The sequence below is a fragment of the Myotis brandtii genome, unplaced genomic scaffold (genome assembly GCF_000412655.1).
Source record: "Myotis brandtii unplaced genomic scaffold, ASM41265v1 scaffold581, whole genome shotgun sequence".
Classification (NCBI taxonomy): domain Eukaryota; kingdom Metazoa; phylum Chordata; class Mammalia; order Chiroptera; family Vespertilionidae; genus Myotis; species Myotis brandtii.
Window position 1 is genome coordinate 477761 of NW_005370182.1, and position 20174 is coordinate 497934.

At 48.7% G+C, this 20174-nt stretch overlaps 2 protein-coding genes across 3 annotated transcripts in view; one reads left to right on the plus strand and one right to left on the minus strand.

Annotated features, from left to right (window-relative positions):
- Nucleotides 1-9764, minus strand: part of ARHGAP9 (Rho GTPase activating protein 9) — a 13140-nt gene extending 3376 nt beyond the window's left edge. Inside the window, exons 1-10 of the mRNA XM_005879069.2 lie at nt 9383-9764; nt 3778-3903; nt 3161-3494; nt 2647-2870; nt 1518-1742; nt 1209-1322; nt 919-1023; nt 655-716; nt 412-505; nt 16-249 (exon numbers count right to left, since the gene is read on the minus strand). Coding sequence (XP_005879131.1) covers nt 16-249; nt 412-505; nt 655-716; nt 919-1023; nt 1209-1322; nt 1518-1742; nt 2647-2870; nt 3161-3476 — 1374 coding nt within the window. The 5' untranslated portion in view covers nt 3477-3494; nt 3778-3903; nt 9383-9764. The remainder of the gene's footprint in view (nt 1-15; nt 250-411; nt 506-654; nt 717-918; nt 1024-1208; nt 1323-1517; nt 1743-2646; nt 2871-3160; nt 3495-3777; nt 3904-9382) is intronic.
- The window catches only part of MARS (methionyl-tRNA synthetase), a 17242-nt gene continuing 5938 nt past the window's right edge, over nt 8871-20174 (plus strand). Inside the window, exons 1-11 of one of the 2 annotated variants that reach the window (XM_005879025.2) lie at nt 8871-9109; nt 9776-9866; nt 10013-10091; nt 10173-10307; nt 10647-10722; nt 10970-11142; nt 11309-11415; nt 15086-15202; nt 15330-15533; nt 16372-16573; nt 18929-19003. In XM_005879025.2, the coding sequence (XP_005879087.1) occupies nt 9001-9109; nt 9776-9866; nt 10013-10091; nt 10173-10307; nt 10647-10722; nt 10970-11142; nt 11309-11415; nt 15086-15202; nt 15330-15533; nt 16372-16573; nt 18929-19003 (1368 nt within the window). In that variant the 5' untranslated portion in view covers nt 8871-9000. The remainder of the gene's footprint in view (nt 9110-9775; nt 9867-10012; nt 10092-10172; nt 10308-10646; nt 10723-10969; nt 11143-11308; nt 11416-15085; nt 15203-15329; nt 15534-16371; nt 16574-18928; nt 19004-20174) is intronic. The other variant, XM_005879024.2, reaches the window with a different exon arrangement.

The following is a 20174-nucleotide window of genomic DNA, read 5'->3' on the forward strand; positions in this document are numbered from 1 at the left end:
GCGGATCTGGGGCGCCGGCGGGGGGGAAAGGGGGAAAGGCGTGGGTCGGGGGGAGCGTACAGAGCGGGGAGGCCCAGAGGGAGCCTCACGCGGGAAACTGGGGGCGCACCCTCCGGTCGGAGGAGGCTTTGAGGGCGCTCGAGGGGCACTCACGTGCAGGACGTTGCGGCGGCTGGACAAGTGTCGGCCGTGGGCCAGGGCCGCCCCGCGAAGGTCCACGCTGCTCTCGGGTCGGCTGCCCGCTGGCCCCTGGGAATCAGGGGAGAAACTGAGGCCGCGGTGCGGTCTCCCTCGCTGTCTCCCTCTCCCCGGGTGGACCGCCTGGACGTGGCAGGTGGCGCCGCTTCCTAATGCCTTCCCTCCCTCCCCGCCCCCGCCCCGCGGGCACCGGCCCTGCCCTCCCGCACTCACCCAGACTGCAGAGGAGGGTGCCGCCCGGGGGGGCTCCCGGTAGAACATCAGGCTGTTCCCCGCTAACACCACCCACGATGGGCACCAGTTCTTCCTGCGGGGGCAGAGGGGCAGGAGCCGGGCAGAGGCCATTTGGAATCAGAGGGGAGGGCGCTCTCCCCGCGCTGCTCCACCCAACGCGCTGCTCCACCCCACGCGCGGAGTCCGACAGCCGCGCCCCTGCGTGTCCGCCGCTCTCCTCACCTGAGCTTGCGTCCCCCCTGAGCAATCTTAGTCACGTTGAGCTGGCCCGACTTTTCCACCTCCTGGGACATGGAGGGGGGAGGGGGGAGGGTACCAGTAAGTCACCCAGAGCCCCTTGCAGAACCTCGGCTTCAAGTCTCGAGGGGGGCTGGGTGAGGGAGGCTACCCAGAGAACAGTCAGAAAGAGGAAGACGTTTCGGAGGAGCGGGAATTGGGGGGTGGGGCTGGGAGGATCTTGCATGCACACGAAAAGGGGAAACTTACGTGAGGGTCGTCCAGGACCTGCGGCAGAGGCCGCAGGGGCTGCCGGGCTGCAGGCTGGTCTGCGGGGTTGAGCTGGGAGGTGCGGCGGGGGAGGCAGGGTGAACCCTGGGGTGGGGGGTTGGAGAAAAACAGGTGGAGCAAACGCTAGCTTGGAGGTCCCTAGCTGCGGAGGAAGAGGAGTGCGGGTGTGGGTGGCCGGAGAGCGAGAAAGAAGAATGTCTTGCATAAAAGAGAAAATGGTGAAAAGATGGCTTTTCCTGCGGGTAAACTGGAGGAGGAAGGGGTCTCACCTGGGGGTTGAGCAGTTCTGGGGACCCCGTGTCTGAGTCTGAGCCCTTTGCCTGAGGTTGCAGGACACCGTTGTCCCTATTCAGGGTCTGTGTTCCCTCCATGGAGCCAGGGTTCTGGGGCGGGGAGGGGGGGAGACGAGGTAAAGCTACGGCCAGATGCCACCCTCAACCCGCTCAACACCCTTCTCACAATTTTCTGATTCTCTTGGACTTCTGCGAGCCCCAGGAAGCAAACACACTACTTTGGAACACAGTGGGGAGAGGAGGGGATTGAACGGACAAAGAGATGAGCCGGAGGGAAGGTCTCACCGTCTCTTGGGTTCGGGTGCGGCGTGGAGGCTTCCAGGACTTGCAGCCAGTCAGCGAGTTTCTGTAGAAGCAGCGTCCGGAGTTGGGGTCCAGGTGCTGCTCCCAGGCGTCCAGCCTCTGCAGCGGGGCACACGCAGGGCTTGGGGGTGGGGACTGGAGACAGCGGCGAAGGTCCACTAAGTTACAGTACACAGGGGGCTCTGACATGGGGAGCTGGGGTCCAGCCTGCCAGGAAAGGGGGGAGAAAGGGGTAGGTATTCTCCCCAAACGTCTCTCCACCTAACTACCTCCCACTCGCCCCCACCATTTTCTCACCACCAGATCCTGGCCGGGGTTACCCAGGTACTGAGGGAGAAACCTGGTCCCCGGCTGTGTGTTTTTTTTTTTTCTTTTTCTCCCTCCCTCACAGTCTTCTATGCTCTTCTCCTCACTTCCTGTTGCCAACTTCCCTCCTCCCCCACCCCACCCCCAGCCCAGGGCCGCAGGAAAGGGGAACAGGCGTGTGTGTGTTGGGGGGGGGGGGTTGAGGGGAGCTCCCCACCCTCACATCCTCCCAAGTAAAAGGAGACTGAGAGGAGGGGGTATGAGAAAGGAGGGGCCACTTTTCAACCACTAGTAACTACGAGAGGGGAGTGGCTGAGTCTTGAGGAAGAGCAAAGGAGTTCCATCTCTAGAGGTGACAAGACCTGACACAGGACAAACCCTGCCTTGGGCCAGGAGTAGGAGGAAGAGAGAGAAAGCACCGCTGAGGTTGGCTTTCTCTCAGTCCCTCTATCATCTGCCAGGTTCCATGTACCCTCCCGATCTTTGCTTCTTGCTGTCCTGTCCCTCAGCTAGAATTCTTTCTCATCTCCTCGTTTGCATCCAGGCTGTCTCTGACTTCTCCTTATTCAGATTCAACTAAACATCATCTACTCAGAGATGCCTTCCTAGGCCAGGTCAGGCCCTCTCCACCATATTTATCTTCCCGGAAGCACTTATTAGGACCAACACATATTTGTTTATGACAGTTGTCAGTCACGGGAACCCTTGAAAGCTGAGTCTGTCCTGTTAGCCACTGTGCCTAGAACAGGGCTCAGCAATAAATATCTGTTGATCGCAGCTGCTCAGATGGAGAGCTGTGACTCACCACATTGGCATTGGCCTCTGTCAGCAAGTCCTCCCGGGAGAGAGATCTTCCACTTGGCCCACCCTGGGAGGGCTTCAGGAGAGTGGGCCTCAGATTGGTAACACTGACACTTCTGTAGATTTTGGGGGGAAGAGAAGGAGGCTGCTGCGAAGTAGACTGGGCTCTGCCTGCGGTTGCCTGGGATGGGGGCAGCGCCTCCAGTGAGCCAGGAAACAACTCCGGCCCTGGAAACAGAAACGGGGAGAGCAGGGGGCAGGTGATCAGAGGCCTGATCTTGGCTGGGGGTTCACAGGGAAGACAAGAGCAGGGAGAGGCTGTTGTTGAAAAATAAAATGAGATCCTGAAGACTTGAGACTAGGAAGAGAGGCCATGGGGGCACCCTGGTGGGTATAAGGAGTAGGCTGGTCACAGGAAAACAAGAGAAGGGGATCAGCAGAAACTTGGAGGAGGAGGACCCTTCCAATAATTCCCAGAAGCCAGGGAGGTAAGAAAGTGATGGGAAGGGTTTACTCACCATGAGTCCAGCGGGATTGCCTGGTGGCGGTGGTGGTTGGGCTCTGGGAACAGATAGACTCCTCTGTCATGTAGGCAGCTGGTACGAAGATGGGTCGTGAGGTGGATGGTGCTCCCAGGCGCCTTGCCAACCACCAGTCAGAGTTGGTCTTTCGAATCAGTAGGAACCTGTCCCCTTCAGCCATAGATACCTGCCGGCCATCTGCCGCAGTGTAAGTGAAGGCATATAGGGCACAGAGCTGGGGTCCCTGAGAAGTGTTTTTGGGCCCCAGGCCTAGGTTCCCCCAAGTACTTGGCCACCACTGGCCCGACAGCATTGTGGCCAGTCCTGTCACCTGTGGGAAAAAGGGGTGTTGGATATCCAGAAAGGGTCAGAACTGGCTACTTCTAGGCAGAGCAACATGGTTCTAAGAGCAGAGTCAGAGGAAAACAAGCACAGGAATCCTGGAGTGAGAGAAGAGGGTAAAGCAAAGGGCCTGAGTGGGGGTCAATGACAGGTCTTGGGGGCTGAGAACTCCGGAGTGATGTGACTGGTGAGGAAGTATATAAGTAAGGTGACAGAGGATGTGGTCAGCAGGGCTGTGAGGCCAGCAAGGCAGGAAATCAGACATGGCCTACCTCAGTGATTTTCCTCCAAGTACCTTCTGGGGCCCATCAGAAGATCCAGGGGCAAAAGAAGTTGGTTCTGGACAGTGGTGGGACTCTTGAGTTGGACACGGGAAGATGAGAAAAAAAGAATCAGGTCTGAGACAGAACACAGATAAAGAGAAAGCAGTTAATGACAAAAATAAAAAAGTTTGTGACCCTTTATTAAATGTACACAGGCACCAATGTTTCCATTACTGATCACCTCAGATCTAAAGCTTCATGCTTCCTGTGTGGAGTCAGAGAGACATAGAAACAGAGAAACAGAGAGCCAAATTGGAGAGAACAAGAAAGTGGGTGGGAGAAACACAGAGGGGTTCAGTTAGACATAGTGGTGAAAACGCCACCATCCTCCCAATCCAGGACATGTTTTGGGGAGCTGGGAAGCCTCTGTACTTAAGCCTCTTGGGTGGGGCCCTACTTTAGTGTGTGGGCTCATTCATTCATACTCTTAGCAAGGATTGGCTGAGCACCTCCTGTGTGAAAGGAACAATGTTAGGCACTGGGGATCAGATGCAGGGAGGAGATAGACACAGCCCTTGCCCTCTTAGAGCTTAAAAACAGATCTCCACTAACCACACAACACATTTATTAATTAACAAGGGAATCGGGGTCTATGGACAGCTAGCACAGGATGCTATGACAGCATGTTGGGGTGAATGGGAGACTGATGTCAGCTTTTCCCTGGAAGGTGGAAACTGACCTCCCCTGTCCATTGCCAGAGCTTCAGAACCCACACCTGTGCTTCCTCCTTACCTGACCTCCTCTTTCCCTTTCTGTTTCTCCACTGCACAAGGTGAAGCTTTCTGTGAGGCTTTTTGTCTGGCTGTGGAGAGGTGGGGTGGAGGTGAGGTACCTCCCCCTTGGTGACATCAGACAGACAGCTCTCCTCCTCTGACGTGTGATCTGAGGGCTGTGTTACCAGTACTGAGTGCTGGGTGACATTCCTCCTTAGTTTGCTCCACTTTCAAAATGTGCAGAATCCCACCCTTCAGCTCTTCCTTCCCACTCCCAAAATAGTGACTGCAGTTCTTCCTGCCTCTCCCAGGCCTCACACTGGGGTTCAAGCCCACAATCAGTGAACTCCTGGTTCACAGGTTGATGATCAACCACTGAGCCACGCCGGCCAGACCCTCATCAGCTTTTAAATGTAGCCAAGTATTCCCCATCTTTAAATAAACCTCCCTTGACTGTGCTCTCTGGTTGCCACTGTACTTCTTCATATATATGTTTGTATTGATTTCAAAGAGGGAGAGGAAGAGAGAGAGAAACATCAATGATGAGAGAGAACCATTGATTGGCTGCCTCCTGCCCCCCCCCCCCACACACACACACACTGGGGATTGAGCCGGAAAGCCAGGCATGTGTCTCTGGACCAGAATCAAACTGGGGACTCTTCAGTCCACAGGCCAATGCTCTATCCACTGAGCCAAACCAGCTAGGCCCCCTTCCTTTTTAAAATCAAACTTCTTGAAAGCGCTGCCTACACACAGAATCTTGATTTCCTCTCCTGACACCTTCCCCTTTCTAAGGTCACTCTTCACTAGGGTCACCCCTGAGTTTGCACGGACACTTTGCAGTCCTTATGCTGTTGACATCTCAGCAGCTGCCAACAAATTTACTTTTTTCTCCTAGAAACACTGTGGGTGTCCTCCTTACCTTTCCAGCACTTGCTTCTCTGTTGCATAAGGGAGGACTTTCCTTTGCTTGTTCCTTAAACCCCAGTGGTCTGAGATCCGGTGCCCTTTGCCCTTTGTGTATCGAGGTAGTCTTAATCTCTCTAGCTCAAATGAGCTCCATGTGCTGCTGAGTACCATATCTTCATTCCAGATCTTTATCTGAAGCTCCAGTCTAATCCACTGTCCACTGAAAAACTCCACTTGGGTATTTCACGGGTACCACAAACACAGTATGTTCTAAACGAACTCGTTTCTCTTCCAGTACCCCATTCAGTTAAATTTAAATGTAGTGAGTATTTATAGAATGCTTATTAGCATGTTTGCCAGACAGGAACTGTGTGCTGGGTATTGTGAATTAAGATGGTAAATATGGTCCCTACCTTCTCATAACAATTAAAATACAGTGTGATATTCACTAGGGGAAATACTGTCATCTGTTGAGGCACATAGAGGGTGTACCCAATTGCCCATGACAGAAACCTGACAGCCAACCTTAATTTCTCTTATTTCCTCACCAATCACATTTAATTGATTACTAAACCTTTCCAATCTACCTACTTTCTTTTTTTTTTTAAACATTTCATTATTTTTAAATTTTTTATTGTTTTTGTTAATCCTCACCCAAGGATATTTTTCCCATTTATTTTTAGACAGAGTGGAAGGGAGGGGGAAAGAGAGAGAGAGATCAATGTGAGAGAGACGCATCGATTGGTTGCCTCCTAGGATGGAGCCTGCAACCGTGGTACGTGCCCTTGATCTGAATCGAACCCTTCAGTCCGAGGGCTGACGCTCTAACCAATGAGAAAATTGGCCAGAGCTCTACGGACTTTTTTAAATCCCTACAACTACCACCCTCTTTAGCCTGGATGATATAACCTCCTAACTAGTTTCCATGCATATAGTTCTGCTCTCTTCCACTCCATTCCTAGCACAGCAGCCAGGGTGACTTGTCTAAAACACAAAAATTCCCTGCCACTCCCTTGACTTAACCTTTCAAAGGCTTCTCATTGTACTCAGAGTAAAGCCCACATTTTACAATCTGATTTACAAACACCTTTTCCCCTTTATCCTAGCCAGTGGTCGGCAAACTCATTAGTCAACAGAGCCAAATATCAACAGTACAACGATTGAAATTTCTTTTGAGAGCCAAATTTTTTAAACTTAAACTATATAGGTAGGTACATTGTTATTAACTTAATTAGGGTACTCCTAAGGCTTAAGAAGAGCCACACTCAAGGGGCCAAAGAGCCGCATGTGGCTCGCGAGCCGCAGTTTGCCGACCACGGTCTAGACTTTTCACACTCCCCATCACAAACTCCACACTCCAGCCACTCCACTCTTAAAGTGCAACTTTGCATATCTTCTTTCCTCTGCCCGAAACACTTCCTCTCTCACTCGCACCAATCTTCACCTGGCTAACTCTTACTCATCATTCATATCTCAGTCGAAAGGTCACACACAAGAAGAGCTCTTTTAACCCCTTAGAGTTAGGTAGGGGCCCTAACTAGTAGTTCCCACAGCAAGCTTTACATCCCCATCATAACTTTCATCACACTTTAAATATGATTTGATTAATCTAACTTCCCAGGAGGTCTTTGAGCTCTGCCAAACCAGAAGCCTGTATCTATTTTGTTAATAATTCTATCTTCAATGCCTTGTATAGTTCCTGGTACAAAGTAACCTCTCTGTCCCTCAGTTCCTCATCTGTAAAATGAGAATGAGAGCACCTATCTCATGATATGTTGGTTTGTTTGTATTTTGTTAAGTAGCAACCATTTTAATATAGCTCACAATTTTATGGGTCAAAAATTGGGGGAGGGCTTAGCCGGGTGATTCTTCTGCCCCACGTAGTATTCAACAGGCAGATGGGTTGATCTGGAGAGCTTCCCTCACATTTCTGAGACCACGACAGTCTCAGGGTAGTAAGACTTCTTACATGGCAGCTCAGGCTACCAGAGTGTTCTAAGAAGCATGAGCAGCCCTAGCCTGTTTGGCTCAGTGGATAGAGTGTGAACTGCAGACCGAGGGTCCCTGGTTTGATGCTGGGTTCCATGCCTGTCAAGGGCCTGTACTTCCATTGCAGGTCCTCCCCAGGGCAGGGCCTGGTTGGGGGGGGGGGGCGTGCAGGAGGCAACCAATGGATATTTTTCTGTCTTTCCCTCTTCCTTCCTCCCTGAAATCAATAAAAATATATATATTTAACAAAAATAACTAACTAAATAAATAAAAATAAAAACCAATGGAAAAATATTCTCGGGTGAGGGTTAAAAACAAAACAAAACAAACAAAAAGAAGCATGGGCAGAAGCTGTCTAGCTTCTTATGACCTAGCTTCAAAAGGCCCAAAACTACTATAGAATTTTTGAGGATGAAATTAATATATGTGAAGTGCTTAGAACAGTGCCTAGCTCATAAGTACTATTATTAATTATTCTTTTTAAAATATATTTTTTTATTGATTTCAGAGAAGAAGGGAGAGGGAGAGATAGAAACATCAATGATGAGAGAGAATCATTGATGGGCGGCCTCCTGCACGCCCCCTACTGGGAATCGAGCCCGCAGCCCCGGCATGTGCCCTTGACTGGAATCGAACCCGGGACCCTGATTCAGTCCGCCACTCTATCCACTGAGCCAAACCAGCTAGGGCTTTAAATTTTTTATTTTATTTTAATTTTAAAAAATATTTTTATTGATTGCGGAAGGGAAGAGAGAGAGATAGAAACATTAATGATGAGAGAGAATCACACTTGGGCTGCCTCCTGCACGATCCCAGGCCCCCAAATCTGGGTTGAGCCCGCAACCCAGGCATGTGCCCTGACCGGGAATCTAACCGTAACCTCCTGGTTCATTGGCTGACGCTCAACCACTGAGCCACACCAACGGGGCATGATTCCTTTCTCAATCACTTCATGTGCTTCCTTGTATAATACATACTTATTGCCAAACTCTTAGCCTTCTTACTTCCCCTCCCTCTGACCTTTCCCCAACACATGCTCCCTCCCAGTCACTTTAATGAGATTGTCCACTCTAGCTCTCTGTGAGCTGCAGACTGATATTAAATCAATACTTAATAGTTCAGTTCTTTTTTTATTAATAGGATGTCCACACTAATTTCCATTGTATCACTGAAGTCAGTTTACCGTAACTCTCAACCCTAATTGTGATGAACTTGGAGAGTCGGTCATGGTGAATAGACGCTGTCAAAAGAGTGCAACCAAAGGATAGGCGGTTTCCTTCCCCGCCCTCGCCGCGTTAGAGGATTAAAGAGCGCCGGCCCCGACGCGAAAACGCCGCCACCCAGAGCGTGCGGCTCTCGGCACGGCACCGCGGTCCCGCCCTCTCGGTGATCCTCTTTCCGGCTTCCTCGTGTTGCATGACGGGAGAAATAGTCTACTTCCCCCGGCGGTGCGCGGGAACGCCCTAATTCAGAACTCCATTTCCCGGCGTGCCTCTGGCTGATCTCTCCGCCCACAGCGAGAGGCCGGTTCCGCTTGCATCAGCGTGGGACCCGCGGCGAAATGAGACTGTTCGTGAGCGAGGGCGTCCCGGGGACGCTGCCCGTGCTGGCCGCGGCTGGGAGGGCGCAGGGCCGGGCGCAGCTGCTCATCAGCACCGTGGGCCCCGAAGGTAGTCGGGCTGGTGCTGGTGGGTGAGGGGGGCGGGCCGAAGCACGCCGGACTCCCGGTCCGAAGTCTCCTTCCCCAATCCCAACCCCTACCACTCATTCCCGTCTACCTCCTGCCCCGTTATCCTTCGTCACTCCATCCCCTCTTCCTTCCCTCCCGCCGACACACACAAGAGTCACTCGCATTACAACCCCCCCCGACACCTTTTTTGTTCCTAGGAAACCCTGCGCTCCTCTCCACACAGACACACTCACATGCGCTCGTTTTGGTTTACCTGTTTTCGTTCCCAGCCAGCTGTTTGGGTGACTCCTAAGCAGTTCTGTTGCCAGTCTTCCCAGTTCTGTTAATTGTGTTCTTCCACTGTTGTCTCGGGTCGTTCTCAGATAATCCCAGTTCTAATTGTTCCAGTTCTTGGCTGCGCGCTATCCCAGCACCACCACCTCCTCTCTGCAGTACCCATCTGTTGTTTCCAGCTGGCGGTCTCAGCTGAACACCTGCTGGTCTCCCCAGCGCATTCTGGACCCACCCCCTTTCAGTGGTCCCGTCTTAGAAGCTCTGGATTGAGACTGCCCATCTTTCCCCCTAAACAATGTGAAGTTGTCCTTCTAAGTTGACAAAGAATTTTGTTTTTTTCCTGTTTTTCATGCATTTTTCTCCCTCGCATCAGAGTGTGTGGTCCCATTCCTGACCCGGCCTAAGATCCCTGTCTTGCAGCTGGATAGTGGCAACTACCTCTTCTCCACGAATGCAATCTGCAGGTCAGTATTGGTACTTGATGCAGGGAGGTGACTAAATCACATCAGAGCTTACTGTCCTCTGTGTGGCCTTATACACAACCACTGTTTCACTGTGAGGTGAGAATGGGCCCCTCTAATTCCACCTTCTGTTGCTCTTTCTCTGGCAGATACTTCTTTCTGTTATCTGGCTCAGAGCAAGATGACCTCACCAACCAGTGGCTGGAATGGGAAGCAACAGAACTGCAGGTGGTACTGAGACATGGGGGCTGGCAGGCAGGCCCATTGCCCTGCATGGCCATCCTGACCTGTGTCCCCCCCACATTTTAGCCAGCTTTGTCTGCTGCCATGTACTATTTAGTGGTCCAAGGCAAGAAGGGGGAAGATGTTCTTGGCCCCATCCGGAGAGCCCTGACTCACATTGACCACAGCTTGAGTCGTCGGAGCTGTCCTTTCCTGGCTGGGGTAAGTTGGGTCTTGAGGTGGGGATTGAGGAAGCTGTGTGGTAAAAGAATTAAGAAGGAAGACAGTATTCATAGTGTTCAAACCCCAACACTACCACCTTCTAGCAGTGTAACCTTGAAAAAAATTAAACTTGCTAATTTTTTTTTTCATCTTTGAAATGGGTAATATTGGTACCCACCTCATTGGGTTGTTGTGAGGATTAAGTGAGATAATTTTAAATGCTTAACATAGTGCTCGACGTGTAGTAAGTGCTTAGGAGATGTTAGATATTTTCACTACTTTTGAGAAGAAAATGAATATCTCACCTGTGTACCTTTTTCTTTTCTTTCCCCAACAAAGGAGACAGAATCTGTAGCTGACATTGTTTTGTGGGGAGCCCTGTATCCATTGCTCCAAGACCCAGCCTACCTCCCTGGTGAGCACTGAGCATATCACTTTATTCCCAGCCCCAACCGCAGAAACTTGGTGTAGGGGTTACAGAATGGTCCGTATATTGTATGTAGGTACCCACTATGAGGTGTAACTTGACATGGAAGCTATAGCAGAAAGATGGTAAAGGGAATGGGAAAGCAACTGGAAAAATTTCACAAAGAGGGGAAAGAGGCCCACTCATCCAGCCTTTCCTGGTCTTGCTGATTCCCTCTTTTCTCCCAAATCCGCAGAAGAGCTGGGTGCACTGCACAGCTGGTTCCAGACACTGAGTTCTCAGGAGCCATGCCAGCGAGCTGCAGAGACTGTGTTGAAGAAGCAGGGTATCCTGGCCCTCCGGCCCTACCTCCAAAAGCAGCTCCAGCCCAGCTTCCTTGAAGGGAGGGCTGTCAGCAATGAGCCTGAGGTTTGGGAAAGAACAGAGGGGTCCCCGGAGAGCCTTGGTGCCTAAAGGGTGGGGTGGTTTGGAGAGGGACTTGGAGCATGGACACTGCCTTCTACTGTTGTTGGGAGAGTTTCTTTATTCCATGGGCCCTCCTCACCTGGTGAGGGATTCTGTCCACCCTTCATAGGAGGAGGAGCTGGCCACCCTGTCTGAGGAGGAGATCGCCATGGCTGTCACTGCTTGGGAGAAGGGCCTGGGCAGCTTGCCTCCCCTTCGGCCAAAGCAGAAACCAGTGTGAGTAGGCACAGATGAGTGGGCTTGGTTTCTTCAGTGGAAGTTGTTGATAAAATCAACACCTGCCTGCCAGGTCCCCTCTGCTGCTGACATCTTTAATTTTCCATCCTTTCCTTTTTATTCTCAGATCCCTATCTCTCTTTTTATTTTTTTATTGTTGACACTATCTTTTTAAAAAGTGTTATTCTCTCTTGGTTTATAATTTTGGACACTCTCCATCAGTCCCAGCTGCACCCGTGTTTCAGTTATTCTTTACCTACAGATACCACCTAAATCTGTTTTTCCCAGTCCAGATCTCTACTCTGAGCTCAACATATTTGTCAGACTGAATCCTCCACCTCCACAGGCATTGCAAACTCAGCATGTGCAAAAGCAAGCCAGCTATCTTCCCTGTCAGCTTCTCTCCTTTACTCATGTACTTTAGCGATTGACACCCCCCGCCTCCACTTAAAAATCTAAGCCAGACATTTTGGTGTTATCTGTACTCTTTTCTCATCCCCTCCTCCTGTATCACTTATTCCATCACCAAGTCATTGATTCTAACTCCTAAGTAGTCCTTGAATCAATCCCTTCTCTCTCTCCTCACAGCTGCTCCCTTACATCAGGCCTCACCATCTCTCACATTCTCCCTGCCTCACCATACTTCACACTGTCACCAGAATGAGTACTTAAAACTGCACGTATTATCTCACCCTCCTTTTTTGAATTCTGCAAATGGTTCCTTGTGTAGTTCACAAGACCATTCAAGATCTGGCCCCTGCCTGAGGCTTCATATTTTGTCACTGTCCTACTACACTGAGATAATATACACGCACATACACAGCTTTTTCCATCAAAATGAAATATTTGTAGTCTCAAACTTGTCATCCAATAAAGATTTGAGTGTCTACTCCTTGCTAGGCCCTATGTGCTGGATCTACAGGAGGGAGCAAGACAGATAAGACTTCTGCTCTCATGGAACTTTGAGTCTAGAAAAGTAGATAGGTATTTTAAAAACTCATACAAATGTATAATCACACATTTTAATAAGTCCTATGAAGGGAAAGAACAGGATGCCAGGAGAATAAATATCACAGGAGATTAACCTATAGGCCTCTCTGAAAAATTGACATTTGATCTGAGACTTGCAAGATGAGTAGGAATTAGGCAGGGGTAAGGCTATAGGGAAGGGTGTCTTAGGAAGAGGGAACATGTGCAAGATGGCCTTAGAAGCAAGAGAGTTTGGTTCTTTTTAAGGAATTGCTAAAAGGCCAGTGGCTGAAGGCTAGACAGTCAAGGGGCAGATAGATCAAGATGCGTTTTGAGAGGAAGGCAGTCCGACATCATACTGTACTCACCTTGGTGTCAATGCACATGCTGTTCCTTCTCCCTGGAATGTCTGTATCCTGCCTAACGGGCGTACACTCATTCCTTGAGAGCCTAATTTTACCATTTCCTTCTCTACAGAGCTTGAGTGCTTCATTTTCGGGAAACTCCCATTGTCCAAATATATTGTAATTATCTCTTTTCATGACTATGTCCTCTATCTGTCAGCTTATTGAAGGTAGAGGCTCTCTCTGTATGTTTATGTGTCCCAGTTTCCAGTAGATACTGATAAAACTTGAATCAATTGATGAAGAAAGTCCATCCATTGTTCATTTGCTCATTTTGAGTAGTTCTTCAGTACCTACTATGGACAGTTTAGTACTAAGCCCTTTGGAGGTAATAAAGAATAGGAGATAGACTTTCTCAGATGTTTATACAGGCTAACACGTTTAAATGCATATGTAGAGGAGGAGACAATTGGTATTAAAGACCATATTACCGCCCTGGCCTGCATGGCTCAGTAGTTAGAGCATCTGCCTGCTCACCAGAGGGTCTCCAGTTCGATTCCTCATCAAGGGCACATACCTAGGTTGCAGGTCCAGTCCCCACCCCAGTCAGGATGTGTGCGGCAGGCAACCAGTCGATGTGTCTCTCTTACCTTGATGTTTCTCTCTCTCTTTCTTTTTCTCTCCTCCCTTCTACTCTCTAGAAAGCAATGGCAAAAATATCCTCACTCCTTGGGTGAGAATTTTTTAAAAAAAAGACCCTATAGCCAAACCAAACTCTTTGCCTTTCCTTCTGACTGAAAGACATCCCTAGTGCCTTGATCAGGCAAATTCCTACCCATTCTTGAGGCCCAACTCAAGTATTCTGCCTCTGTGAAGTCTCTCTCTCTCTCTTTTTTAAAAATATATTTTTATTGATTTCAGGGAGAGGGAGTGAGAGAAATATCAATGATGAGAGGGAATTGTTGATTGGCTGCCTCCTGCACGCCTCCTACCAGGGATTGAGCTCGCAACCTGAGCATGTGCCCTCACTGGGAATTAAGCCGTGACCTCCTAGTTCATGGGTTGACAATCAACCACTGAGCCACACCGGCCAGGCTGAGAAGTCTCTTAATCTTAGGCTGGAGTGTATGCTTGCCTTCCTTGGAGCTCTTTTGATACTTTGTACCTCTCATTGCATTGATTCCAGTTGCAGATATGTAATAGCCTGTAACCCCCTAGAGCAGTGGTTCTCAACCTTCTGGCCCTTTAAATACAGTTCCTCATGTGACCCAACCATAAAATTACTTTTGTTGCTACTTCATAACTGTAATGTTGCTACTGTTATGAATCGTAATGTAAATATCTGATATGCAGGATGGTCTTAGGTGACCCCTGTGAAAGGGTCATTTGACTGCCAAAGGGGTCGCGACCCACAGGTTGAGAACCGCTGCCCTAGAAGGTAGAACCCCATACATACCTTTCTATCTGCCACCAAGTTACACGGTAACACAAAAGACAATAGTGTGCTACTAAGTGCCTAGGGGCTTGGGACACAGAGGTGACTGGATGGAAGGCCAGTCATTAATGAAGGAAGGCTTCCCTGAAGGAACTGATTTCAAAACTGGATTTCAGTGTCCAGTGATTATAGATTGAGAATGGTCAGAAAGACAGAAAGTCCCTGATGAGGTGTCAGTGCTGAGAAGGGGGATGGATACATGATGTGCACAGCTGAGCTGTCAAGGATGAACCCTAAAAAGAGAACAGTGGATTGAGTGGCTTCAGACAGCAGCTTGAGTGATGTGACTAGGAATGATCCTGGAGAAGTGGGGAGGAGAGGGTGGTTATGAATGCTGGCTCGAGTCAGGCCGTGAGGAAGTGACCAACATGGGTTAGGGAGAGGAGTCGGGGGCGAAGTGGGTTGTAAGGATTTCAGGTAGAGACGAGAGGTAATATTAACATAGCATCTGGGAAGAAGGAAAGCGGTCGGCACTGGGAAAATTCTTGGTAGGCTTTGGAGTTAGGAGTGGTGAGTGATGGTGACGGGACAAAGCCTCAGGAGAGTTTTGTCAGTACCTGGGAAGTTGGAGCCTGAGGGTGAGCTAATGGAGGAGAAGCAGAAGAGTCGAGTGTTGAATACAGCTGTGTAGGAGCAGTACACGAGACTTGCTCACTGTGGGCGGGGGTCTGTCCTTGCTACCGTAGGGGATCGCAGGGCTTCTGGGGGAGTTTAGTCCTGTGGGTTCATTTGAAGGAAGACTTCAGATATACATGACCGTCTGACATAGGCTAGATCTGTGTCTGGGTATCTGGTGCACTTTTGGTCCCTCTTGACCCTTGCGTCTCTTCCATGAACTGTTCTCTTCCTCCTTCCTCACCAGGTTGCCTGTGGCTGGGGAAAGGAATGTGCTCATCACCAGCGCCCTTCCTTATGTCAACAATGTCCCCCATCTTGGAAACATCATTGGTTGCGTGCTCAGTGCTGATGTCTTTGCCAGGTGGAGCCAACTGCTGCAGGGAAGACCTGAGGGAGCCGTGGGTCCCAAGGAATAGGATGCCCCAAGGTTGGAGGCTGAGGGGGTCCAAGGGACATGGGGAGCGGCTGATCCTCATATTCTCTTCCAGGTACTCCCGCCTCCGCCAGTGGAACACCCTCTATCTGTGTGGGACAGATGAGTATGGTACAGCGACAGAGACCAAGGCTATGGAGGAGGGTCTCACGCCCCAGGAGATCTGTGACAAGTACCATGTCATCCATGCTGACACTTACCGCTGGTTTAATATCTCCTTTGATATTTTTGGTCGCACCACCACTTCACAACAGACGGAGTAAGTTTCCTCTGATCAGGCAGAAATGGAGGGTGAAGGCTGGGGCTGGGGACCATGAGAATATCCTGGAGACAGAGGAACTGAGATGGTTGCCTAGGCAATCCCCCTAAATTTAGGACATGAATATTGCCCTGAAATGTATTCCAAGCATTATTAAGGAGATTCAGTGTGGTCAGGTTCTGAGGAGCAAGTGAGGGAGGTAAGAGGCAGGGTGGAGGCTTGTGGAAAGTATGCCTTTCCTCTACCACTTCCCTTCCCTTCCCTTCCCTTCCCTTCCCTTCCCTTCCCTTCCCTTCCTCTCTTTCTTTTTAATGTATTTTATTGATTTTTTACAGAGAGGAAACCCCTCCCCTTCCTGCCACAGAGTCTGAGCACATTCCTTCCCACTCCTGTGGGTGTTTATAGCAAATATGCTCTTCCTTCTTTTGCCTGGTAATTCATCCTTATAAAACCTCTACATGGTAGACAGGCTGTCAGCTAATAGTGCTGTGTGGTTTAATAGTTGGACTGATTTAATTTTTAGGACATAGTACTATTCTTTTGGAGATTTTTGTTCATGAAGAATACAAAACAAAGCCTGTATTTGACAAATTCTAAAATGTCAAGGGAAGAGACTGTATGAGGAGTTGAAGAATATGTGTAAGGGGTCTGGGGTCATCCAGTCCAACTCCCTAAAGATGACTAGATGGCCTTTGCCTTGAAGGATCTTCTGCCCGATTTCTTTGGCATTTGGACTAAATGAATTTGGGTCCTAGGTAGAGTAGCAGGAGGGAGGGTTGCACCCCTTCTTCTGACTTCTCTGACCTGTCCCTCCCCTGTCCCTTGCTCACCTCACCAGAATCACACAGGACATCTTTCAACGATTGTGGAACCGAGGTTTTGTGCTGCAAGATACTGTGGAGCAACTGCGGTGTGAGCGTTGTGCCCGCTTCCTGGCTGACCGCTTTGTGGAGGGTGTGTGTCCCTTCTGTGGCTATGAGGAGGCCCGGGGTGACCAGTGTGACAAGTGTGGCAAGCTCATCAATGCCATAGAGCTCAAGGTGAGTGGAAGGTCTCCTAGGAGCCCAGAAGGAAACAGTCTCTATTCTTCTTCTTCTTTTTTTTTTAAAAATTAATTAATTGATTTTAGAAAGAGAAGGGAATGGGGAGGGGGGAGAGAGAGAAACATTGATTTGTTTTTCCACTTATTTATGCATTCATTGGTTGATTCTTGTATGTGCCCTGACTGGGGATCAAACCTTGGCATATCAGGATGATGCTCTAACCAGCTGAGTCATTTGGCCAGGGCAACAATCTCCATTAAGGGACTCCCAATCTTGTACCACTCAGGATTTTTGTTTTAGCAATCAAGACCTTTGACCAGTGGTTCTTTCTACTCCATCTCAGCAACTCCTCATTCAGCTCATTAGATAATTACTTACTAAATGAACATTTACTATGTGCTTAGCATTGTGCTAGGAAATTGAATTTATATTTCTCTACTTTTGCTTCTGTTTCAGACCACATTCTATAAATGCTGTCTCTTATACTCCATGTTTACTCATTTGTTACTTTAGTGATTCTTTTTATTATTATTGATTTCAGAGAGGGAGGGAGAAGGGAGAAAGAAACATCAATGATGAGAGAGAATCATTGATTGGCTGCCTCCTGCATGCCCCACACCAGGGATTGATCCTGCAACCCAGGCATATGCCCTGACCAGGAATTGAACCCTGACCTCCTGGCTTATAGGTCGATGCTCAACCACTGAGCCATGCCAACCAGGCTATTCATTCATTCAGCAACTTTTTTTGAGTTCTTAAAATAGGGCAGTCACAGTTCTAGGTGCTCAGGATGTGGCAGTGAACAAGACAGACTTATTTAGTGTGGGGAGGAAACTAAAGACAAGTATATAATTATGGAATAAACTGCCGGGGAGATGTGATAGAGAGTGACTTCTGGGGGGAGGTAGGTGACTAGGGAAGGCATCTCAAAGGAGGTAACATTTAAACTGAGAGTTTAACTGAAGAATGAGAGGGAACAAGCCAGGCTATGAGAGTGAGGTTAAGAGTGTTACAAGCAGAGGGGCGTGGAAATGCAAAGGCTTAAAAGGCAGAATTAAAAAGGCCAGTATAACTGTAGCATAGTGAATGAGAGGGAGGGTGGATTGAGACAAGATCTGATTACCAGGGCTTAGTAAGCCATTGTGGGAGTTGAATGGCAAGCTGCTCTGTGGAAAATGGATGGGAGGGAAGCATGAAAGTTTGGAGACTAGAGTGGTAGCTCCAAAATGGGATGATGTTGATTCGGATCCGGTTAATAGTAGAAATGGGGATGAGGAGAACCTTGAGATACGTTGTGGAGGCAGACTGTAGAATTGGATAGACTGGAATTCTGGGTGATGGAAAAGTCAAGGAAATGATGACTTTTAAGTTTTTGGCTTGAGCTGCTACAAACATGGGCGTGATTAGATGAAAAACAGGCTTTCTGGTGGAATCTATTTGGGTTTGTTAAATTTGAGATTCCTTGCCCTGGCTGGTCTGGTTGGAGCATCGGCCCGAGCACTGAAGGATCATGGATTTGATTCCTGGTCAAGGGCACATACCTGGGTTTGCAGGTTTGATACTGGCCCCAGTTGGGGTGCATGCGGGAGGCAACTGATCAATGTCTCTCTCTCTCATTGATGTTTCTCTCTCTCCCCCTCCCTCCCTTCCACTCTCTCTGAAAATCAATGGAAGTATCCTCAGGTGAGGATTAACAACAACAGTAACAAATTGAGCTGCCTCCTAGACACCCAAGGAGAGGTTAGGTAGACAGTTTGAGAGAGGCATGTGGAGTTCAGGAGAGGTCCTGAGAGAGTTATAATTTCTCACCTCCAAAAATTTAGATCAAAACTTATTTCACTGATTAGCCCCACCTAACTGTTTACTCCTTTACTCGTCACCCTTCTGGGTTTGTATAGTCAACTTGTACCATGAGAATAAGTATTTCTTGACATTTTGCTTTGTATGGGTCTGCACTTGTTTCCCATACAAGCCCTCTCTCCCTAACTTGATTGTAACTTCCTTAGGAGAGGAGCTGTGTGTCTTCTCTTCCATCATTCCTGCCTCTCCTTACACAGCTGCATGTAGTGTAGTGCTCTGAGAAGGCTTTTTTTTGTTCTCTGGCGTGATAGGACAGAGACATGAAACTCTGAGTAACACATGTTATGCTACATGGACCTGTGCCTCCCAAGTTCACCGAAGGCCCAAGTAGTTGATGAGTTGGCTGGTGTGAGCGTGAGGCTAAGCTAGATGGCACACTGGGGAGCTCATCTCTCTGTGCCTCTCCGCTTGCCTGGACAGCTCCCCATGACCTGCAGGCCTGATCCTGACTCTCATCTTGGGTCACACTTGCTCTTGAATTTGCCTTCACAGAAGCCTCAGTGTAAAGTCTGCCGATCGTGCCCTGTGGTGAGATCCTCGCGGCACCTGTTTCTGGACTTGCCCAAGGTAAGTGGGCCTTTTCCTCAACTTGGTCTGCATGGCCTTTTCTGCCCCCTCAGCCTCAGCCACAAATCTATACCAAATTACTCTTAAATGTTTTTGATTTCTGTTTTAAAGTTATACATCATAAAAATACATAACAAGTGAATGGGCCCAAAGTGAAAGGCCCAGGCTCACTAAACGCCATGCCTGCTTGCAGAGGTGTTTTACTGCTGTCATTTTCCTTTGTGTCTATTCAGGAATATTGTATGCGTGTGAATGAACTGTACATATAGGTCCTCTTTACTCTTAAATACTTCTTTTGTTAAAAAATATGTTTTTATTGATTTTAGAGAGAGCGGAAGGGAGAGGGAGAGAGAAATAGAAACATCAATGATGAGAGAGAATTATTGATCGGCTGCCTCCTGAATGCCCTCTACTGGGGATCTAGCCTGCAACCCAGGCATGTGCCCTGACTGGGAATCAAACCGTGACCTCCTGGTTCATAAGTCGATGCTCAACCACTGAGCCACACCAGCTGGACTACATTTAGTTTTTTATATCTCATTAGTTTCCTTTCATCTGAAACAGTTCCCCAGCCTTTCTTTATCTTTTATGACAGGGGTGGGGAACATCTGGCCTGCAGGCTGTATAAGACCCAAGAAATCATTTAGTCTGGCCCCGCCAAGGCATTAGGGGTGAGTTAATTAAATGTTTGACCAAATATAGCAGGCTAATTTTAAGTTGATAATTTTGTATGGCCCACAAATAATTTTATAAATATCCAAATGGTCCTTGGCAAAACAAAGATTCATCACCCCTGACCTAATAGGATGTTCTGGAAATCATTCCATATCACTTCATAGCGATCATCATTATTTGGTGGTGGTTTTTTTTATTTCTTTTTTTGTTAATCCTCATCTGAGGATATTTTTTTCATTGATTTTTAGAGAGAGTGGAAGGGAGGGGGAGAGACAGAGAGAAGCATTGATATGAGAGAGACACATAGACTGGTTGCCTCCTGCATGCGCCCTGACCAGAGCTGGGGATTGAGCCTGCAACTGAGGTACATGCCCTTGAGGAGTCAAACCTGGGACACTTCGGTCTGCATGCTGACACATTAGCCACTGAGCCATACTGGCTAGGGCAGTTATTGTTTGTTTAAACAGCTACAAACAACTACATTATGTAGGTTCCA